Raw genomic sequence first — 19,052 nt, 5'->3', positions numbered from 1 at the left:
TCAGGGTGTGATCCCGGGGTCCTGGGATCGAGTCCCACATCAGGCACCCTACAGGAAGCCTGTTTCTCCCTCTGCTAGGTCTCTGCCTCTTTCTGTCTCTGCCTCTCATGAATAAATACATAAAATCTTAAAAAACAAAACAAAACAAAAACCTCCTAGGATAGGAGAACTCCCAAACTTGCAGTTAGAAAACTTAAATTCAAACTCTGGCTACTCACTTATATTCTCAGGCCAGTCACTTCTCCTTTCTCATTTGTGAAATGAAAAGGCTGGACTAGATCATTTTTAAGGCCCCTTGCAGGTCTAAGAATCTTAGGGCATTTCAGGAGGTTAGCAAACACCTGAGGAGTCATGAGGGTAAGGAATTTTCCTGGGGCTACATGGCTCGCAGGTGCACACTGAGAGGTAGTCACCATCCTTTACATCCTTGATGTACAGAGCATAGGGTAGACCAGTGGAAAGAGCGTGGCCTAGAATGTAGAAATGCAGAGTCCCAGGGTGCTTAGTGGCTCAGTTAGTTAAGCATCTGCCTTTGGCTCAGGTCATGATCCCAGAGTCCTTGAATCGAGCCCCATATTGGGCTCCCGGCAAAGCAGAGAGCTTTTCCTTCTCCCTCTGCCTGCTGCTCCCCCTGCTTATGCTGTCTCTCTGTCAAATAATCTTAAAAAAAAAAAAAAAACCTGCATAATCCTAGGCCCCACTCAGTTTACTAGGTAGCCACAAACAAACCAAACTACCATTGTCCACGAAAATGCTGACTCATATCTACCTTTTTACACATTTCAGATTTGAATTTGGCAAAGAAACATCCCAAACTCTGAAGCTTGAAAACGCCCTGTATTTTGATCGAAAATACCTCTTTGCCAATTCCAAGACTTACTTCAATTTAGCTGTGGATGAGAAGGGCCTTTGGATTATCTATGCTTCAAGTGTGGATGGCTCGAGCATTCTGGTCGCCCAGCTGGATGAGAGGACATTCTCTGTGATGCAACATATCAATACCACGTACCCCAAAACCAAGGCCGGCAATGCCTTCATTGCCCGAGGGATCCTTTATGTCACAGACACCAAGGATATGAGGATAACATTTGCTTTTGATTTGTTAGGAGGGAAACAGATCAATGCTAACTTTGATTTAAGAACTTCCCAGTCTGTTCTTGCCATGTTATCATACAATATGAGAGACCAGTATTTATATTCGTGGGAAGATGGCCATTTAATGCTTTATCCTGTGCAGTTTTTGTCATCGGCATTAAACCAGTGATAAGATTCACTCTGTTCGCCCTCAGTAACTTTCAGATGTTCTCTGGCACCATTTATACCCCAACATAAATCTTGTCTTTAGGGTAACCAGGTATTTAGCTGTAGTCTCATGAGGTGAGTGTTGATATGGTCAGGGATCCCCCTGCAGTTCAGATTCCTTAGGGGTACATAGCAAAGACTTGCAGTCAAAATAGCTGAGATTTGGCGATTTCTCCACAGACTGGCTGGGTGAGTTACACCCCTTCCTCTTTAGGGCCTTATTTTTCCTGACTGATAATATGAAAGGGCTGGTGAGAATGATTAGCAAGATTTCCTCTACCTGTAGGAAACTCTGTTGCTGCTCTCACAACTGTTACATATTTGATTTTGTTTGGGGGTATTTAGCCACATGCTGAGCAAATTTACCTTGGAGCTGATAAGCCCGATTGCTTGAGCAGTGAAAGCCTTAGTACTGACTTGTACTCAGTGTCTTGGGCGGCCGCACGGACCCTTTCAGGCTACGGAGGGACCTTATTACCGTTACTTATTACCTTTCTCTGCCTCTGCACCTGCCACCACAGCTCCAGAATGAAAATTACCCTCGGCTCCCGATTGCGGCTCAAGATAAGCAAAAGCCAGACACAGCTACGTGCTCAGGTTTGCTAATGAAACGGGAACAGGCCCTTCAGGCTCCTGTCCATCTCGGGTAGTGCTGATTTGCAGCTGGGGGTAAATGTTGACTCCTCAGGCCCCCCTAGCTGCTTCTTGCACTGCTACGCCTCTGCTCTCAGAGCACAAAATATTGTGTAAGGAGGCATTCGTCTGGCTAGGACCATGGGAAGCACTTTGTGGTTTTCGGGAGAGGTACCATATGTGGTTATTATCTAGAACAGGGACGGGCAAACTATGGCCCTTCGGCCAAACTTGCCCACTGCCAGATTTTGTCAGTTGCGTTGGAATAGTTACAAGCATTTGCTTGCGTAGCCCAGCTTGTAACTCCTTTTGCTCAGCAATGGCAGAACTGAGTCACTGCAAAGAATTTGAGCAGGGGCCTGCAAAGCCTGAAACGTTTACCCGCTGGCCCTTTACAGCAAACGTTTGCCGACCCCTGGTCTAGGATGTAAAGTGAGCCTGACTGTTGGAAGGCTTATTCACCGCGGGCTCTTTGTTATGTTTTGTTTTATTCCACCCTAAGAAGGAATAATTTATATGGTTTGAGTGTTTGGTCGAGGGGAAGGGTGAGAACAGTATAAAATTAAGGGGACCTCCCCAAAAGCAGTTTGTAATCTGCTCTTTCCCTAATAGGTTTTTTTTTTTCCTAGGTTTTATTTATTTATTCATGAGAGACACAGGGAGAGAGAGACACAGGCAGAGGGAGAAGCAGGCTCCATGCAGGGAGCCCGACGACGTGGGGTCTTGATCCCGGGTCTCCAGGATCACACCCTGGGCCAAAGGCAGGCGCTAAACCGCTGAGCCACCCAGGGATCCCACTGATAAAGTTTTAAAGAATATGATCTGGTCTCCTTGGACGCCAGGAGACAAATCTAGCTTAACTTGCACCTGAATACCCTATGTTTCTGCCAAATCAGTTCTTCAAACATTCTGCAGCCTGGGGTCCAGGCAGGGCTGCTAAGAAGAGAGAGGAATCTGGAGAGTTACTGGGTCCTACAGCGAGGAAGGGGGCCTAGGGAAAATCTTACGCAAAGATTTTTCATCAATTTGCCTTTACTGAATTCATGTGTGTGGAGGAGGAGAGCTACATGCTCCGGGTTCCCCCCACCCCCCATAAGTTTCAATTCATACTCGGTCCTGAGTTGGTGGCTTTATACCTTATTAAAAGAAGCATTTTAAAACTTAGAGGCTTTACAGATTTGAATATTTAAATCCTCCTAACTCCTGAAAACACTTAGGCAGCTACTGGGGACTTCTTGTATTCTCAAAATAGCAGATATTTGAAATTTGTTCTCCACTTTATCACATTGGTTGTGTCATGTCAGCATAGCTTTTTAAAAAACTCTTCGAATTCATGTTTTGTAACAAAGTAAAATAGTTTCATGTTTAAGATCAATGCATCTGATGAATACTAGTCTTCTTTTAAAGTATTTAAATATATGTGTTGCTGTTTCTGCACACAGGGGACCTGGGTATGAATACAGTTTCATAGTAACAGTGATATTAGTAATAATAATAGTATACAATACTAATTGTATATATGGTAGAAACCAAAACAGGTTATTGAATTAACACACATTCCTTTTAGAAAAAAATTTTTTAGAAGCCTCAGTCTTGATATCTGAGCTATCCTGGCTCCTTTGACTGTGGGTATGGAATCATATACTTCTAGAAAAACTCATACTGGGATTTTTTTTTTCCCATGGCAGAGGGACAATGGAGTCTGACCAAGGTATAATGGGTAACGCTATAATATGGTTGAAAGTTTGTCTTTACGTGTACAAAAAATTAAGATTTTACTCATTCTTGCCCGCAAACCCTACTTTAAAAAAAAGTTTGGGCTCACTGCTAAAATAGAACATACAGCCTAATGTTTTAAAGCCAAGATATCATTTTAGAAGTTTACACTGTCACTTACAATCAAAGTTGCTTTAAAGCACTTTCCAAATATCTGCACTTCTGATGTCAGAATCAAAGCAGATAATACTCTAATGCTTCTTTAATCTAATGTAGATAGCTCTCCTCTGGAAAGTAAATAACACCATCCTCCCAACCTCAAATGTAGGCTGGACCCTGTTTCAAAGCGTTTTCTCTCAAACTGATAATGTGTCCTATTGAAGCCATGCAGGCGGTGATGGGCTCAGCGTATCACTAAGCACAGATGTTATGACAGAGAAATAGCCCTGGGGTGGAAGTTTTAAAATGAAATGTTCTGGTTTTAGGCCCCTTCACAGTCTAATTACCTTCAAGGTTGCAAAGTGAAGGTTCAAATGAGATATTATGATCCTTGAAGGAGCCACAAGTCCTTCCAAGTTCGTTACTACACAGGTGGGCTGTGACTATTTGATGTCAAACCATCTGAAGAAGCGTGTATCTGAAGAAAAGGGCTTTTCAGTTTTCACCCCACTGATGTGACCTAGTATAGCAAGCTATTAAAAGGGATAATTTCCAGTCTGTAACCACAGGTCTGAACCATTCTGAACAATGAATGAATCCTGAGGAATGGCTCTTTTCTGGTTGTCATTACTTCACATTAGCCAGTAAAATAATCACTGCTAAATATAATCACATGTTGAAACAAGTGTATTCTTATTTCTTGTTAATTTACATGTAACATTTAAAAGAAAAAATAACAACCCAAAACAGTACTATGGAAGAATTATATTGGTTGCTCCTCTGTTGAAACTCTTGCAATTTGCTAACTCCGGAAAACCCAAAAGTCATTGATGTGGACTAAGTGTTCTCTATAGGAAAACATGAAAACTATATAAAGTTAGTAACTAGAACCAGAAGCAGATAAATGCAATGAAGATCTGCTAATTTATTGGCATAGGCAAAGCAACTTGAAAAGAACATAACATTTTGGCCTAAAAATTAAAAAGGACAGGTTTAAAAAGAAAAAACTATAAAACCTGACTTTGTGTGAATTTGGGCAGGTATCTTCATCCCTCAGTGCCTGTTTCATCTGTATAATGTATAATAGCATTCTTACTTCCTTGAATTTTTCTATGAGAAATGAAAAGTGCTATGAAAATTATACAATTCTTGAGGAATTATTATTACATTTATAGTTCATCCCTAGGGAGAATCAGAGTGATCCCATTGTTCTCACAGCCTGATTCAGAGGCCACAGAAATGGATCAGGGCCATGCCACATGGTTTCTGTCCATTGGCCTGTTCGACTAGTTAGTTAACACTTCATACCAGCACTAAGCAAAAAGAGTTCTTAGTTCTACAACAAATTTACAATAAAACTGGGCCAAATAATGAAAAATACTGTTTGAGAACCTGTTGCCCTGACCGGTAGAGCTTCTTTCTAACCTCCTCTAAAGGGTCTGTGCTGTTGGGTAGCCCACGCATGAACTGATGATGACTTTTGTAAACAAAAAATTACAAAGCAAAAAGCAAAAAAAAAAAAAAAAAAAAGCCCATAAAAAATAGTAGTATCGCTCCTTTATCATTCAAATTTAAGTTAGTTACCATAGAGTGTAGTATTGGTTTCAGGGGTAGAATTTAGTGATTCATCACTTAGATACAATACCTCGTGCTCATTACATCACAAGCCCTCCTTAATGCCCATCACCCAGTTTCCCCATCTTCCTACCCACCTCCCCTCCAGCAACCCTCAGTTTGTTTCCTAGAGTTAAGAGTCTCTTACAATTTGCCTCCCTCTCTGTTTATCTCATTTTAATTATCCTTCCCTTCTCCAATGTTCATCTGTTTTGTTTCTTACATCCCACATATGGGTGAAATTATGTGATATTTGTCTTTCTCTGACTTATTTCACTTAGCATAATAACCTTTAGTTCCATCCACATTGCTGCAAATGGCCAGATTTCATTCTATTCGATGGGTGGGATATTTCATTATATGTATATATCACATATTTTTTTAAGATTTTATTTATTTATTTATTCATGAGAGACACACAGAGAGAGGCAGAGACATAGGCAGAGGGAGAAGCAGGCTCCATGCAGGGAGCCCAATGTGGGACTGATGTGGGACTCAATCCCAGGACCCTGGGATGATGCCCTGAGCCAAAGGCAGACACTCAACCACTAGGCCACCCAGGCATCCCTATATCACATCTTATTTATCCATTCATCAATTGATGGACATTTGGGCTTTTTTCATAATTTGGCTATTATTGACAGTGCTGCTATAAACATTGAGGTGCTTGTGCCCCTTCAAGTCAGCGTTTTTGTATCTTTTGGATAAATACCTGGTAATGAAATTGCTGGGTTGTAGGGTAGCTCTATTTTTAACTTTTTTTTTTTTTCCAACTTTTTGAGGAACCTCCATCCTGGTTTCCAGAGTGGCTGCATCAGTGTGCATTCCAACCAACAGTGTAAGAGGGTTCCCCTTTACAGTGCCTCACCAACATGTGTTGTTTCCTAAGTTGTCAATTTTAACCATTCTGACCAGTGTGATTATCTCATTGTGGTTTTGATTTGCATTTGCCTGATGATGGGTGATGTTGAACATTTTTTCATGTCTCTGTTGGCCATGTGTATGTCTTCTTTGGAGAAATGTCTGTTCATATGTTCTACCCATTTCTTAACTGGATTATTGTTGGGGTGTTGATTTTCATGAATTCTTTATAGATTCTGTATACTAGCCCTTTATCCAATATGTCCTTTGCAAATATCTTTTCTCGTTCCATAGGTTGCCTTTTAATTTTGTTGATTGTTTCCTTTGCTGTGAAGAAGCTTTTTTTTTTTTTTTTTTAATCTCAATGAAGTCCCAGTAGTTCATTTTTGCTTTTGTTTCCCTTGCCTTTAAGAAATATCTAGTAAAAGTTGTGGTTGAGGTCAGAGAGGTTGCTGCCCTGTTCTCCCTTAGGATTTTTATGGATTCTTTTTTTTTTTTTTAAAGGTTTTTTTTTTTTAATTTTTTTTATTATTTATTTATGATAGTCACAGAGAGAGAGAGGCAGAGACACAGGCAGAGGGAGAAGCAGGCTCCATGCACCGGGAGCCTGATGTGGGATTCGATCCCGGGTCTCCAGGATCGCGCCCTGGGCCAAAGGCAGGCGCCAAACCGCTGCGCCACCCAGGGATCCCATTTTTATGGATTCTTATGTTACATTTAGGTCTTTCATCCATTTTGAGTTTCATTTTGTGTATTATAAGGAAATGGTCTAGTTTCATTCTTCTGCATGTCCCTGTCCAGTTTTTCCAGCACCATTTGTTGAAGAGACTGTCTCTTTTCCAATGGATATTGTTTCCTGCTTTGTTGAAGATTAATTGACCATATTATTGTGGGTTTATTTCTGAGATCCTTATTCTGTTCCTATTCCATCAATCTACCTTTGTGTTGGTATTACTCTGCCTCAATGATTACAGTTTTGTAATACAGCTTGAAGTCTGGGATTGTGATGCCTCCTGTTTTGTTCTTTTTCAAGATTACTTTGGCTATTTGGGGTCTTTTCTGGTTCCATACAAATTTTAGGATTGTTTGTTCTAGTTCTGTGAAAAACGGGGGCATTATTTTAAATGAGATTGCATTGAATGTGTAGATTGCTTTGGGTAGAGTAGACATTTTAATAATACTGTGCTCCCAATCCATGAGTGTGGACTAGTTTTCCGTTTGTCTCACCTTCAGTTTCTTTTTTTTTTTTAATAATAAATTTATTTTTTATTGGTGTTCAATTTGCCAACATACAGAATAACACCCAGTGCTCATCACCTTCGGTTTCTTTTATGTTTTTTATTGTGCTAAGAGTACAGGTCTCTAAGCTCCTTGGTTAAGTTTATTCCTAAGTATTCTATTATTTTTGATGCAGTTGTAAATGGGATTATTTTCTTGATTTCTCTTTTTGCTACTTCAATATTAGTTATAGGACTGCAACAGATTACTGTATACTGATTTTGTATTCTATGACCTTATTAAATTCATATATCAGTTCTACTGATTTTTTTTTTTGGTAGAGTCTTTAGAGTTCTCTATCTATAGTATCATGTCATCTACAAAGAGTAAAAGTTTTACTTCCTCCTTGCTGATTTAGACACTTTTCATTTCTTTTTGTTGTCTGATTACCATGGCTAGGACTTTCTATATTATGTTGAATAAAAGAGGTGAGAGTGGACATCCTTGTTTTGTTCCCAATCTTAGGGGGAAATCTCAGTTTTTTACCATTGTTGTTACCTATGAGTTTTTCATATGTGGGCTTTACTATGTTTCCTCTAAACCTACTTTGTTAGGGTTTTCATGAGTGGATGTTACACATTATCAAATGCTTTTTCTGCATCTACTGAAGTGGTCACAAGGTTTCTGTCCATTCTCTTTTTGACGTCATATATCACATTGATTGATTTGTGAATATTGAACCCCCCTTGCATCCTAGGAATAAATCCCATTTTATCATGGTGAATCATTGTTTTAATAATATGTTGTTAGACTCCATTTGCTAATATTTTCTCAAAGATTTTTGGATCTGCATTCTTCAGTGATATTGGCCTGTAGTTCTCTTTATTTGTAGTGTCCTTATTGGATTTTGGCATCAGCATGATGCTGGCCTCACAGAATGAATTTGAAAGCTTTCCTTCCTCTTGTATTTTTTGGAATAGTTTGAGAAAAATAGGTTTTAACTGTCTTTTAAATGTTTGGTAGAATTCACCTATGAGGACATCTGGTCCTCAACTTTTGTTTGGGAGTTTTTTGGTTACCAATTCAACTTCATTGTTGGTAATCAGTCTGTTCAAATTTTCTGTTTCATCCTGCTTCAGTTCTGGTAGGTTATATGTTACTAGGTATTTATTCATTTCTTCTAGGTTGTCTAATTTGCTGGCATATAAATGCTCATAACATTCTCTTATAGTTCTTTTTATTTCTGTGGGTTTTTTTTTTTTTAACCATCATTTCTGGTTTTGTTCAAGTTTTCTTTCTTTCCTTCTCTTCCTTCTTCTTCTTCTTCTTTTTTTTTTTAATGAGTCTGGTTAAACATTTAGCTATTTTGTTGATCCTTTAAAAAAAAAACCAGCTCCTGGGGATCTCTGGGTGGCTCAGCAGAGGCTCTTTGCCTGTTGTAGGCTATGTTTGGCCCCTGGCTGGGTGGGCTGTATATTAATAAGGTGTGTGCCATATTGGAAAATGAGACCAAAGTGTGGGGCAGGGAGGTGGGGCTTGGTGTAAGCAAGTTAGGCAGTGAGTGTCGTGGTTTCTGCTGGTGACCATGTGTCTATGCTGAGGGGGTAGGGCAGGGAAATGGTGCATGCCAGCTCCTTTGTTCCCGGAGGAGTCTCCTTGTGCTCCCTGCCTCTTGGAACCACACTCTGAGATGAGTAAATCACTCTCCCTCCCTTCTGCTCTACTCATTTTTCAATCTGCTGTGCCCATGTTGGATTTCCACTGGCTGTTTATTGTGTTGTCCCTTTAAATGCGGGGACTCCACTTCCTAATGCCCTTGAGGCTCACCCAGAGCCCAAAGCCAAGCCTGATTTTTAAAATTCCAGGCTTTAAGTCCCATGGTTATTAAGAACTTATAAGATTTGGCCCCTGTTGCCTTCAGAGGTAAGTGTAATGGGGATCTGTCTTCTAGTGTGATAGGCTGTTTATCGGCCTTCTCTGCTCCACCAGTTCTCTCCAGACCACGAATGGCCATGGTCTGTTTCACTTCCAAACAGCATCTTTGCCCTTCCTACCTTCTTTGATGTGGTCTCCTCTCTACTTTTAGTTGTGGAGTTTGTTTTGCCAGTCTTCAGGTCATGTTCTGGATTATTTACACTGATGTGAATATTACATAGCTGTATCCATGGGATGAAGTGAGCTTTGGGTCCTCCTTCTCCACCATCTTCCCTTAGGTTGTAAGCCTTTATTTCTTTAATTATATATTTTTTACTCCTATGTAGGAACCCCAGGATGCATATATTGGGCTTTTAAAGGTTTTTCTTCAACTCACTGAGGCTGTTTACTTTCTTCTAATGTTTGTTTCTTTTGGGAGTTTCTATTGTTCTATTTTCACATTTAGTAATGTTTTCTCCTGCAGTGTGTAATCTGTGAATCCCATCCAGTGTATTTTTCATCTCAGATATTGTAGTCTGTAGTTCATTTCTAGAAGTTTTGATTTTTTAATGCTTTATTCTCTCCAGTTAACATGTCTAAAGCTTCTGAACATATAGTATACACTTATAATAACTATTTTAATATCCTTTACTATTACCTGTGTTATTTCTGGACTATTTTTTGATGGATTGAATTTTCTCCTCAGTAGGCTCATAGCCTACTTCTTTTCACGCTTGGTAATTTTTATTAAATGTCAAACATTATGAATTTTACCTTACTGGTTCTTTTTGTATTTCTGTAAAGATTCTGGAACTATATTTTGAGCTGCAATTAACTTGGAAATAGCTTAATTCTTTCCTTTTTAGGCTTCTTAGGTGACACTACTGCAGTGTTTAGTCTTTCGCTGATTTTTGTCCCATTAATGCAGCAAAACTCTTATTAGTACCTAACACCCTATGAATTATGAGGTTTCCTTTTCCTGACCACCAGTAGTTTCCTCCTACAGATGCACTGATTCATGTTCAGCTGAACACATGAAGAGGCACTTCTGCAGACCTCTCTCATAGCCCTCTTCTCAGTCCACTCTATCTTGTGCTTCCCCAGATGCCCAGTTCTATTTGGTAACTTGGAGAGACCATCAAGCTTTGCTGGCTTTCCTTCCTTGCTTGTGGCTTAGAAATTTTCTTCAGGTAGTAAGTTGGGACAGTAATAATGCTTACCTCTGTGGGATCCCTGTCCTTCACTGCCTGATGTCCCATGTCTTGTTTTATATATTTTTTTTGTTTCAAGTAAACAGGTAAATCTAGAGCTTCTTACTGCTTTGACAGTAGGAAGTTCTCTACCTCCTTTTAAATCTCTCTCTCAGAGCATTTAGGCTTGAAATCTCCTACCCTGGGGGGGGGGGGAGCAGGGGTCAGTTTTTCTTAGGGATTGGGGTAATAAAAATCTCACAAGCTTTTTCTCTCCAGCTCTTCTCATAATTGTGTATATTCTCCTTTACTTTGGAGCAACATAGGAACCAAGACTCAGATTTGAGTAGGAAGCAAGTCAAAGGTTTTTGTTTTGTTTTTGTCTGCTTTGGGTCCTAAGCTTTTGTGTATATATAGCTAATGTTAAATAATCTCCCATGGAGTTCAAAGATCTAGTAGCCTAGCATTAGATATCTAGCATAGATTTCTGTCAGGGGCTTCAGGAATCTGTGGAGAAGACTTACACATCTGTGGGGAATGTTTATAATATAATGTAGGATTAAGGGAGTGTGAACTCTGGAGTCAAACTAATTTAGAATCCGTGTACAACTGAGTTATATTCTCTAAGTCTCAACAATTTTTCATTTGAAAATAGGGATCTTAAAAATGCATTATCTCTAACAATAGATACAACCTCTCATAGGTTTGTTTTGGAAGTGAGATAATCTATGCAAGTTGCTTAGCCCAGGGCTAGTGTGTACAGTCAGTAATCCATAAATAATCATTTCCCTGGAGAAAATACCATCATAATTCCATCTCAATCTCCTCTAAAACTTCCAGTGGAACCCAAATATATAAGTATTCTAGGTATATAACATTGACTCATACAAATGTACCTTTTTATAAACTATATCCTGGCACAATAAAATTTTAGTTATAGACACAGATGATAATGCTTATAAAAACACTTAAGTAGAACTTCCAGTTTCAGCCTGAATAAATAGAGCTTGGAAGTCATCATTCCTGTCCATATCTCAAGAAGAAAAGCACAGAATATAAAAATCAACATATTTTCTTAGATCCATTAGAGGATGTGAAAGCACAGGGGAAACTGCCACTCTAAAAACTGAAGAGACCTGCAAATACAGTGAATGACCACCTACTTCAAGTAGAAGCTGCCAGAGCCAGTTACTGGTAGGAAGACTTAAAAAGTAATTCCTGGAGGCTGTGGACCAACTTAAGGGTTAAAGACTCCTGGAGCAAAGTCTTAAGGGACCCCACACTTGTGGGTTTTACCACCAAAAGCCCACCAACATATTAAGGTAAGTAGAGGAACAAGAATAAGAATTTTGTCCTACTTCTTTTCAGAAACCATGGGAGGAAGAAGAGTGGAGTGAAATATTTAAAGTATGGGGGGGGGGTGTGGAAATACCAACTTAGAATTCTATATCCAGTAGTTATCCCTTCCAAAGTGAAGAAAAGACTTTCTCAAATCAGTAAAAACTGGCACTCTTTTGCCAGTAGGCCTGCCTTCCAAGAAATGTTAAAAGTTCTTCAGAGAGATCGAAAATTATATGAGTCAGAAACAGATCTATATCAAGAATGAAAGAGCATAAAGAAATGTGAAGGTAAAATGAAACTTTTATTTTCCATATTCATAATTGATCTAATAGATAACTGTTCAAAGTATAACAGTGGCAATATATTGGGATTATAGACAAGAAAAAGAAATGACAGCAATGTTATAGTAATGGGAAGGAGCAATTGGGACTACTGTGTCATAGGTACCTGTACTACCTATGATATGGTATGAGGTTACTTGAAAGTAGCTTAGGTTTTTTGTTTTTTGTTTTTTTTTTTTGAAAGATTTTATTTATTTATTCCCAGGTCTCCAGGATCATGCCCCAGGCTGAAGGTGGCCCTAAACCGCTGAGCCACCCAGTCCACAAGTGTGCAACTCTTGATCTTGGGTTTGTGTGATCAAGCCTCCAGCTGAGTGTAGATTACTTAAAAAAAAATCTTAAAAAAAAAAAAAAAAAGATAAACCTGTAGCTAGGTGAACCAAGAAAATAAAAGACACGAAAGTACTAATATTAGAAATGAGACAGGGGTCATTATTGATCCCATGTATGTTAAAAGGAAAATATATATCATTAATAACCTATGCCCATATTTGATAAATTAAATGGACTAATTCTTTGAAAGATGATGTACCAGAATTCACAAAATTAGAAGTATCTTTTTTTTTTAAGATTTTATTTGTTTATTTGAAAGAGACAGAATAAGGTCGGGGAGAGGCAGATAGGGAGGTTATAGGAAGACTCCCCGCCGAGCAGGGAGCCCCATGCGGGACTTCATCCCAAGGACCCTGAGATCAGGGCCTTACAAGAAAAGTATCTTGGCAGCCCGGATGCCTCAGCGGTTTAGCGCCACCTGCAGCCCAGGGCGTGATCCTGGAGACCTGGGATTGAGTCCCACGTCAGGCTCCCAGCATGGAGCCTGCTTCTCCCTCTGCCTGTGTCTCTGCCTCTCTCTCTGTGTGTCTCTCATGAATAAATAAATAAAATCTAAAAGAAAAAAAAAAGTATCTTAACAGGCTTATATCTATTAAATAAATAACCTTCCAAAAGGAAAGCCTCAGGCTCAGAGAAGTTTCATTGGTAAATCTTGCCAAGTATTTGAAGAAACAAGACCTATTTAAAATCTTTGAGAAAATGGAGGCAGAGCTACTTCCTAACTTGTCCTGTCTTAACCTAAATACCAAAACCAGCTAAAGGCATTACAAGACAGGAAAACTACAGACCAACTTCTCTATTTTGCATAGAGGCAAAAACCTTCAATAAAATATTTGCAAACTGAATCCAGAAATGCATACAAAGAATTATAAACCATGATTGAGATTTATTCTAGTTTTGTAAGTCTGGTTCAAGGTTTAAAAACCAATTAATGTAATCTGTCATATCAATAGACTAAAGAAGAAAAATCAGATTAATCAATAGGTGCAGAAAATGCTTCAAGAAAGATTTACTACAGAGCTACAGTAATCAAGACAGTGTGGTTCTGGCAAAAGGACAAATAGATCAGCAGAGTATCTATACAAATATAGTCAAATAATCTTTGACAAAGGAGCAAAGACAATTCAGTGGAGAAAAGTTAGTCTTTCCAAAGAATAGTGTGAGGACAATTGGACATTCAGGAGCAGAAAAATGAATCTAGACACAGGTCTTTAGCGACAGTTAATTCCAAAATGGATCATAGACCTAAATATAAAATGTAAAATTCTAGATGACGACAAAGCAGAAAATCTAGGTGACATTGTTTAGGTTTTTTTTTTAAATGGGTTTTTACACATAATTGCAAAAGCACAATCCATGAAAGCAAAGCATGAGTTAGAATTTATTAAAATTAAAAGGTTATGTTCTGGAAGACACCATTCAGGGAATTAAAAGCTAAGCCCCAGGCTGGAAGAAAATATTGGCTAAATAACATCTGATAAAATAATTTGGATTCTAGATACATGAAGAACTCTTAAAACTCAACAGGATAAGGGACACCTGGGTGATGACACCAGGGCGTGATCCCTGGGTCTTGGGATCGAGTCCTGAATCAGGCTCCCCGTGGGGAGTCTGCTTCTCCCTCTGCCTGTCTGTCTCTTTCTCTGTCTCTCTCATGAATAAATAAAATCTTAAAACAACAAAAAAACAAAGCTCAACAGTATGAGAACCACCCAATTAAAAAATGGGCAAAAGAGTTAAAAAGACTGCTCACCAAAGAAAATACACAGATGAAAAGATGTTTAAGAAAGGATGTTTAACATCCTGTATCATTAGGGAATTGCAAATTCAAACAATAGATACCATTGTACGTCTTTGATAATGGGCTAAAATTCCCAAACACTGACACCACCAAATGCTGATGAGGATGTCCAACAACAGGACCGCTCAGAATTTAGCAACTCTCAACAGAACTCACTCACTGCTGGTAGGAATACAAACTGGTGCAGTCACTTTGGAAAACAGTTTGGCAGTTTTTCACAGAGGTAAAAAGTTTCAATCTAAGATCAAAAAATGTCACCTAAGGTATTTACCCAACAGAGTTGAAAACTTATGTCTACACACAAACCTCCAGGAACTTTACTGCATATTGCTCAGTGAAAGACCATCTGAAATGGCTGCATCATCTAGGATTCCAACCATAGGCGATTCTGGGAAAGGCAGTAGAGAGATCAGTGGTTGCTAGGGGTTGGGGGGACCTGGGGAGGAATGAATAGGTGAACATGGGACTTGCAGGGCCAAGAGACTATTCTGTATGATTCTGTAATGGATACATGATACATATATTTGCTAAAACCCACTGAAGTGTCAGCACAAAGGGTGAAGCATAATATAATCCACAGATTTTAGCTAATGCATCAGTACTGGTTCCCTAGCAGTAACAAATTGTATCACACAAATGCAAAATGTTAGTAAGTGCAACTGAGGGGGAAGGGAAAAATAGAAATTCTAGTATTGGCTCACTTGTTTCTGTAAACCTAAAACTTTTTAAAATGTATTTAGAACTTTAAGACAAATTATTGTGACACATGGCAGAGAACTGTAAAGCAATGCTCAAAGAAGGTGGCAGCTACTGTAAAAATCTGAATTTCATTTCAAAATTCTATTCTCATGCAGACTGGTACTACAGTGTAACAGTACAAAGATGGAGGAGATGCAACACGCACTGGTTACTATGTACTAAACTGTGGTAAGTCTATGTCTATATTTGCAATTTTTGTCAAATTTGTGTTTCCATGCATTCAGACCTCCTTTCCTCGCCATGACTCCACCTAAACACTATTTCCAGCTCAGCGCCTTCACCAGTGTCAGCACTAAAATCAGCATTTAATTCAATAAATGAGAAAAGGTACCATCACATTAATTCTTCCCCAACTAAGTCTCAATGCTGAGTGCCTGCTGTCTGGCTCACCACTGCATCCTGTTGCCTAGAGTGGTTTCTGCTACAGGAAGTACTCATGATCTGTGAATAAATGAACGGCCTAGCAGCTTAATTCTCTTAACAGTTAAATAGTTATTCAAATTTAAAATAAGTAGTTAAAAATACTATCAAAGAACACCAGACCAAACTAAGGTAAAACTCTAACAAATAACATTTATTTTTCTTTTACATAAGTATTTCACAGCCCAAACATCACATCGCCTTCAGAGAAAGGTGCTTTTATGCCATTATATTTTACTATTTACCACACAGGCATTAAACATTCTCATTAACATGATGAGACAATTTGCTGGTAAACATTTAAACACACAGACATTGGTTTCAATATCAAGAACATTTTTTTGGTCATAACCAAGGAGGTACATCAAAATATGACAACATTGGCTAATAATTTATAAGCAAATAATATTTTAACTCTGCATAGTTTATACAATAGGCTGTGGTAATAAATATCACCAATCTCATCAACTATTAACTGGCCACAAAAAGCCTAACATTCATTTAAATTATGATATGAAATGGTCTATTGGTGTAGTTTCAACATAGCCTTAAATGTGTGGGTGTTTAACCCTGAAAGAAAAAGTACTCAACTGGTATGCTGGTCAACTACAAATACGTCATGTTCACGTATTACATTCCTAACATGAAGGCAGATATTTAAATAGAAAAACTAGCAGTCCAAAAAATGTGAGTGTGCAAATTGTAAGGAAAACATTGCATTTAAATTTGCACTCAATTGCAAGGTACAGTACTAGCTCAGTATAAACACTAACAGGAAAAATAATCAGCAGGAAAGAATGGAAATGACCTCTCCCAGCAGAGAACTAGTCACTCACGCTGCACCACAGCTTAGAAAGTGTTTCTGGTGACCTAGAGTGTCTCACACTTTGTGACTATCCTTCGAACACAGGAGCCTGCAGGCATGCTTCCATCAGTGGTAAGACTAGGAAGAAAAACCTGAATCAGCAACATTTTCTTCCTTAATTTGGTATAAAGGTTCTTCCCCTTATAACTTACTAACATGCTAATTTCTAACCTCAAATGTTCTCTGAATCAGGCTTGCTAAATGCTGTAAAGAATAGCTACCCTTCATACAACACTAGGGTTTTTTGTTTTTAAGTATGTCAGCATGATAACAAGGTACATGCACGGTCACTCTACCAGCCTGTATGGGCAATGCTCAGCTTGGATCAGTTTCAAATTCTACACAGAGATTCTCTGTATTGTTTCCAGTGTGTGAACAGCTGCTTGGAAAGCAGAAATGCCTATCAGTTACTACAGTGTATTTAAACTGAAATGTTTATAAAAATAAAGCCCCAATCGTTAAGTCTACAGAATGTCAAGGATTCTGTTGGGGATGTTAAAAGCATTGGGCAAAACCCTCGTTTTGAGCGTGCCATCTGCCCCACAGGAGAAGATCCGGTTGCCTGGGATGATGTCAATCTGCATGACTCCGGCTCCGAGGTTTCTGAAGATGGACTGCTTAGCATGTTCATTTTTGAATGAATGAATCAGGCCATGGCCTGTCAATCTCCAAACCTAGTTTAAAAGAGTAAAAGTACCAAGTGTATGTCATTAAAAAGAGAAAGAACAAAAGCAAAAACATGGCCTTCACTTCTATTGCCCTGGAACTGGCCTAACTTTCTAGTCCACTGCCTCTTTCCTAACAGCCCCTGGCCCGGGGGATAGTGATCCATTTACTGTTCTTACTTTTCACTGTCTCTTCACATTCTCTTGTAGTTTCATATTAACTACAGATACTCCCCTCTTAATTCAGTTAGATATTTAAGTTAACTAAATGCATGGCTAATGTCAAGGGAAGCCCTGGGGCAATAGAGGAAGAAACATACCACGGTCTCACTTCCCCAGAAACCTCACCTCAACTGTACAAAACAAAGAAGATACTAAGGGCAGAATGTGGGAAAGAGAGGAGGGTCTGAAGAGCCAAAAGAGTGTTGCAAAAAATCCCATGCATTAACTTATTCTTTACTTAAAATAGACTTCTTCAAAGCTTTTCAGTGACCTAATAAGCTTGACTGTCTGGTTGTCCAGACCCTTACCGGTTTAGAAAGAACTCCACAGTACTAAGCGAGTAAAGGTGTCAAGAGACCTTCAATATCTCTGCAAAGCATCACTTTACACTCTCATTTCAAGGACTGCAGGGGGGCTGCTGCTCCCCAATCTTGACAGCAGCATGTACAAATAACACTTAGCACATGCCACCTCCTGTACTGACTCACCTTTATGTTACCTTCTGCCGAACCTGTAGTAAAATATTCCTCACAGGGATCCAGAGCCAGAGCCTTAATAGCTGAGTCATGTGCCTGGAAGGTGTGAATCAGTTGTCTTTGCCTGATGTCAAAAATGCAGACGTAGCCTTTCCTGCCTCCAGAGATGAGGAGTTGCTGTTTTGGTGCATACTGGAGTACCGTGGCACCATGATCGTGGCATGTGAAGCCTGAAGGAGGAAACATAAGAAGTCTTTCCCAAATAATTTCTATCCTGACAATTCTGGTAATGTTTAAATGCACATTTAGATAATACAGAAACTACTGACAAATTTTTAATTTCAATTTCTATAATCATGATCCAAGAATTTAAAAAAGATCCCAAGCAGGGACAGAAAAAATGTTCTTATCTGTAACCTCAATATGAAAACACGTGCAGGGAGTTTAAATGTTAAGCCCAAACTAAGTTACACTGCCTTGTAAGAAGCCTGTAGAAGCAAAACCTGTAGAGGAGACCAAGCTTCTCTGTGATCCACTCAGCCACCACATTAATCCCCACCATGACAAGAATCTACTGTATCCTAGTTCCTGCCCATACAGACTCATTGCAAGTTGTTGTCAGGTAAGTAACAAACTCAACTACAGTTGTGTGAAAATGACCAGCTACAAGATGAGTTAGCTTTCCCAGGATCTCTGCATTTTAATATAATTAAAGCCTTAAACCAGTATGTGGTAAATCTTTAAGAGCTATTAATTATTCACAGAAAAAAAAATCTGCAATCATGGGGCACCTGAGTGGCTCAGTTAAGCACCTGCCTTTGCTCAGGTTATGATCCCGGGGCCCTAGGATGGAGCCCCACGTTGGGCTCTCTGTTCAGTAGGGAGTGTGCTTCTCCCTCTCCCTCTGTTTGCGCTCTCACTCTCTCAAATAAAACGTTTAAAAACTGCAAACAGATAAAACAGAAACAACTATACTTTCAAAATGTCTATCCATATAAAAAAAGACTGAAAAATGTTTCTTTAAAAGAATCCACCTAGCCATGTTTAGCCCAAATATACTGGAACATGGGACCTTCTCTCAACAGTATCATATGAGAAAGGGATCCTTAAGGCACCAATTGGGAAAACTGTCTTAAAAGGAATAAAAGGAATAATACTTAATAATACTTAAATGGCATTCTTCATATTTCTTGTTCTTATAAGGTTAAAATATTTCCTTTCT

The 19,052-nt window shown here is 39.0% G+C and overlaps 2 protein-coding genes and 1 long non-coding RNA gene across 6 annotated transcripts in view; 2 read left to right on the top strand and 1 right to left on the bottom strand.

The window, feature by feature from the left end:
• GLDN (gliomedin) overlaps positions 1–3,310 on the top strand; it is a 61,605-nt gene extending 58,295 nt beyond the window's left edge. Inside the window, exon 10 of the mRNA XM_055319687.1 lies at positions 787–3,310. Coding sequence (XP_055175662.1) covers positions 787–1,264 — 478 coding nt within the window. The 3' untranslated portion in view covers positions 1,265–3,310. The remainder of the gene's footprint in view (positions 1–786) is intronic.
• An 8,382-nt stretch (positions 3,311–11,692) lies between these two features.
• Positions 11,693–17,138, top strand: LOC129506223 (uncharacterized). The gene is made up of 3 exons (XR_008663726.1): positions 11,693–11,929; positions 15,278–15,350; positions 17,014–17,138. It is a non-coding gene; the product is annotated as an uncharacterized LOC129506223 (long non-coding RNA).
• The window catches only part of DMXL2 (Dmx like 2), a 156,873-nt gene continuing 153,556 nt past the window's right edge, over positions 15,736–19,052 (bottom strand). For all 4 annotated transcript variants that reach the window (XM_055319683.1, XM_055319685.1, XM_055319684.1 and 1 more), the window contains 2 exons: positions 17,843–18,060; positions 15,736–17,141 (listed from right to left, as the gene is read on the bottom strand). In XM_055319683.1, the coding sequence (XP_055175658.1) occupies positions 16,932–17,141; positions 17,843–18,060 (428 nt within the window). In that variant the 3' untranslated portion in view covers positions 15,736–16,931. The remainder of the gene's footprint in view (positions 17,142–17,842; positions 18,061–19,052) is intronic.

The sequence above is a fragment of the Nyctereutes procyonoides genome, unplaced genomic scaffold (assembly GCF_905146905.1).
Source record: "Nyctereutes procyonoides isolate TBG_1078 unplaced genomic scaffold, NYPRO_anot_genome, whole genome shotgun sequence".
In the NCBI taxonomy this organism is placed as follows: domain Eukaryota; kingdom Metazoa; phylum Chordata; class Mammalia; order Carnivora; family Canidae; genus Nyctereutes; species Nyctereutes procyonoides.
Note: the sequence above shows the minus strand (reverse complement) of the source record. Positions and strands in the feature narration are given on the sequence as shown.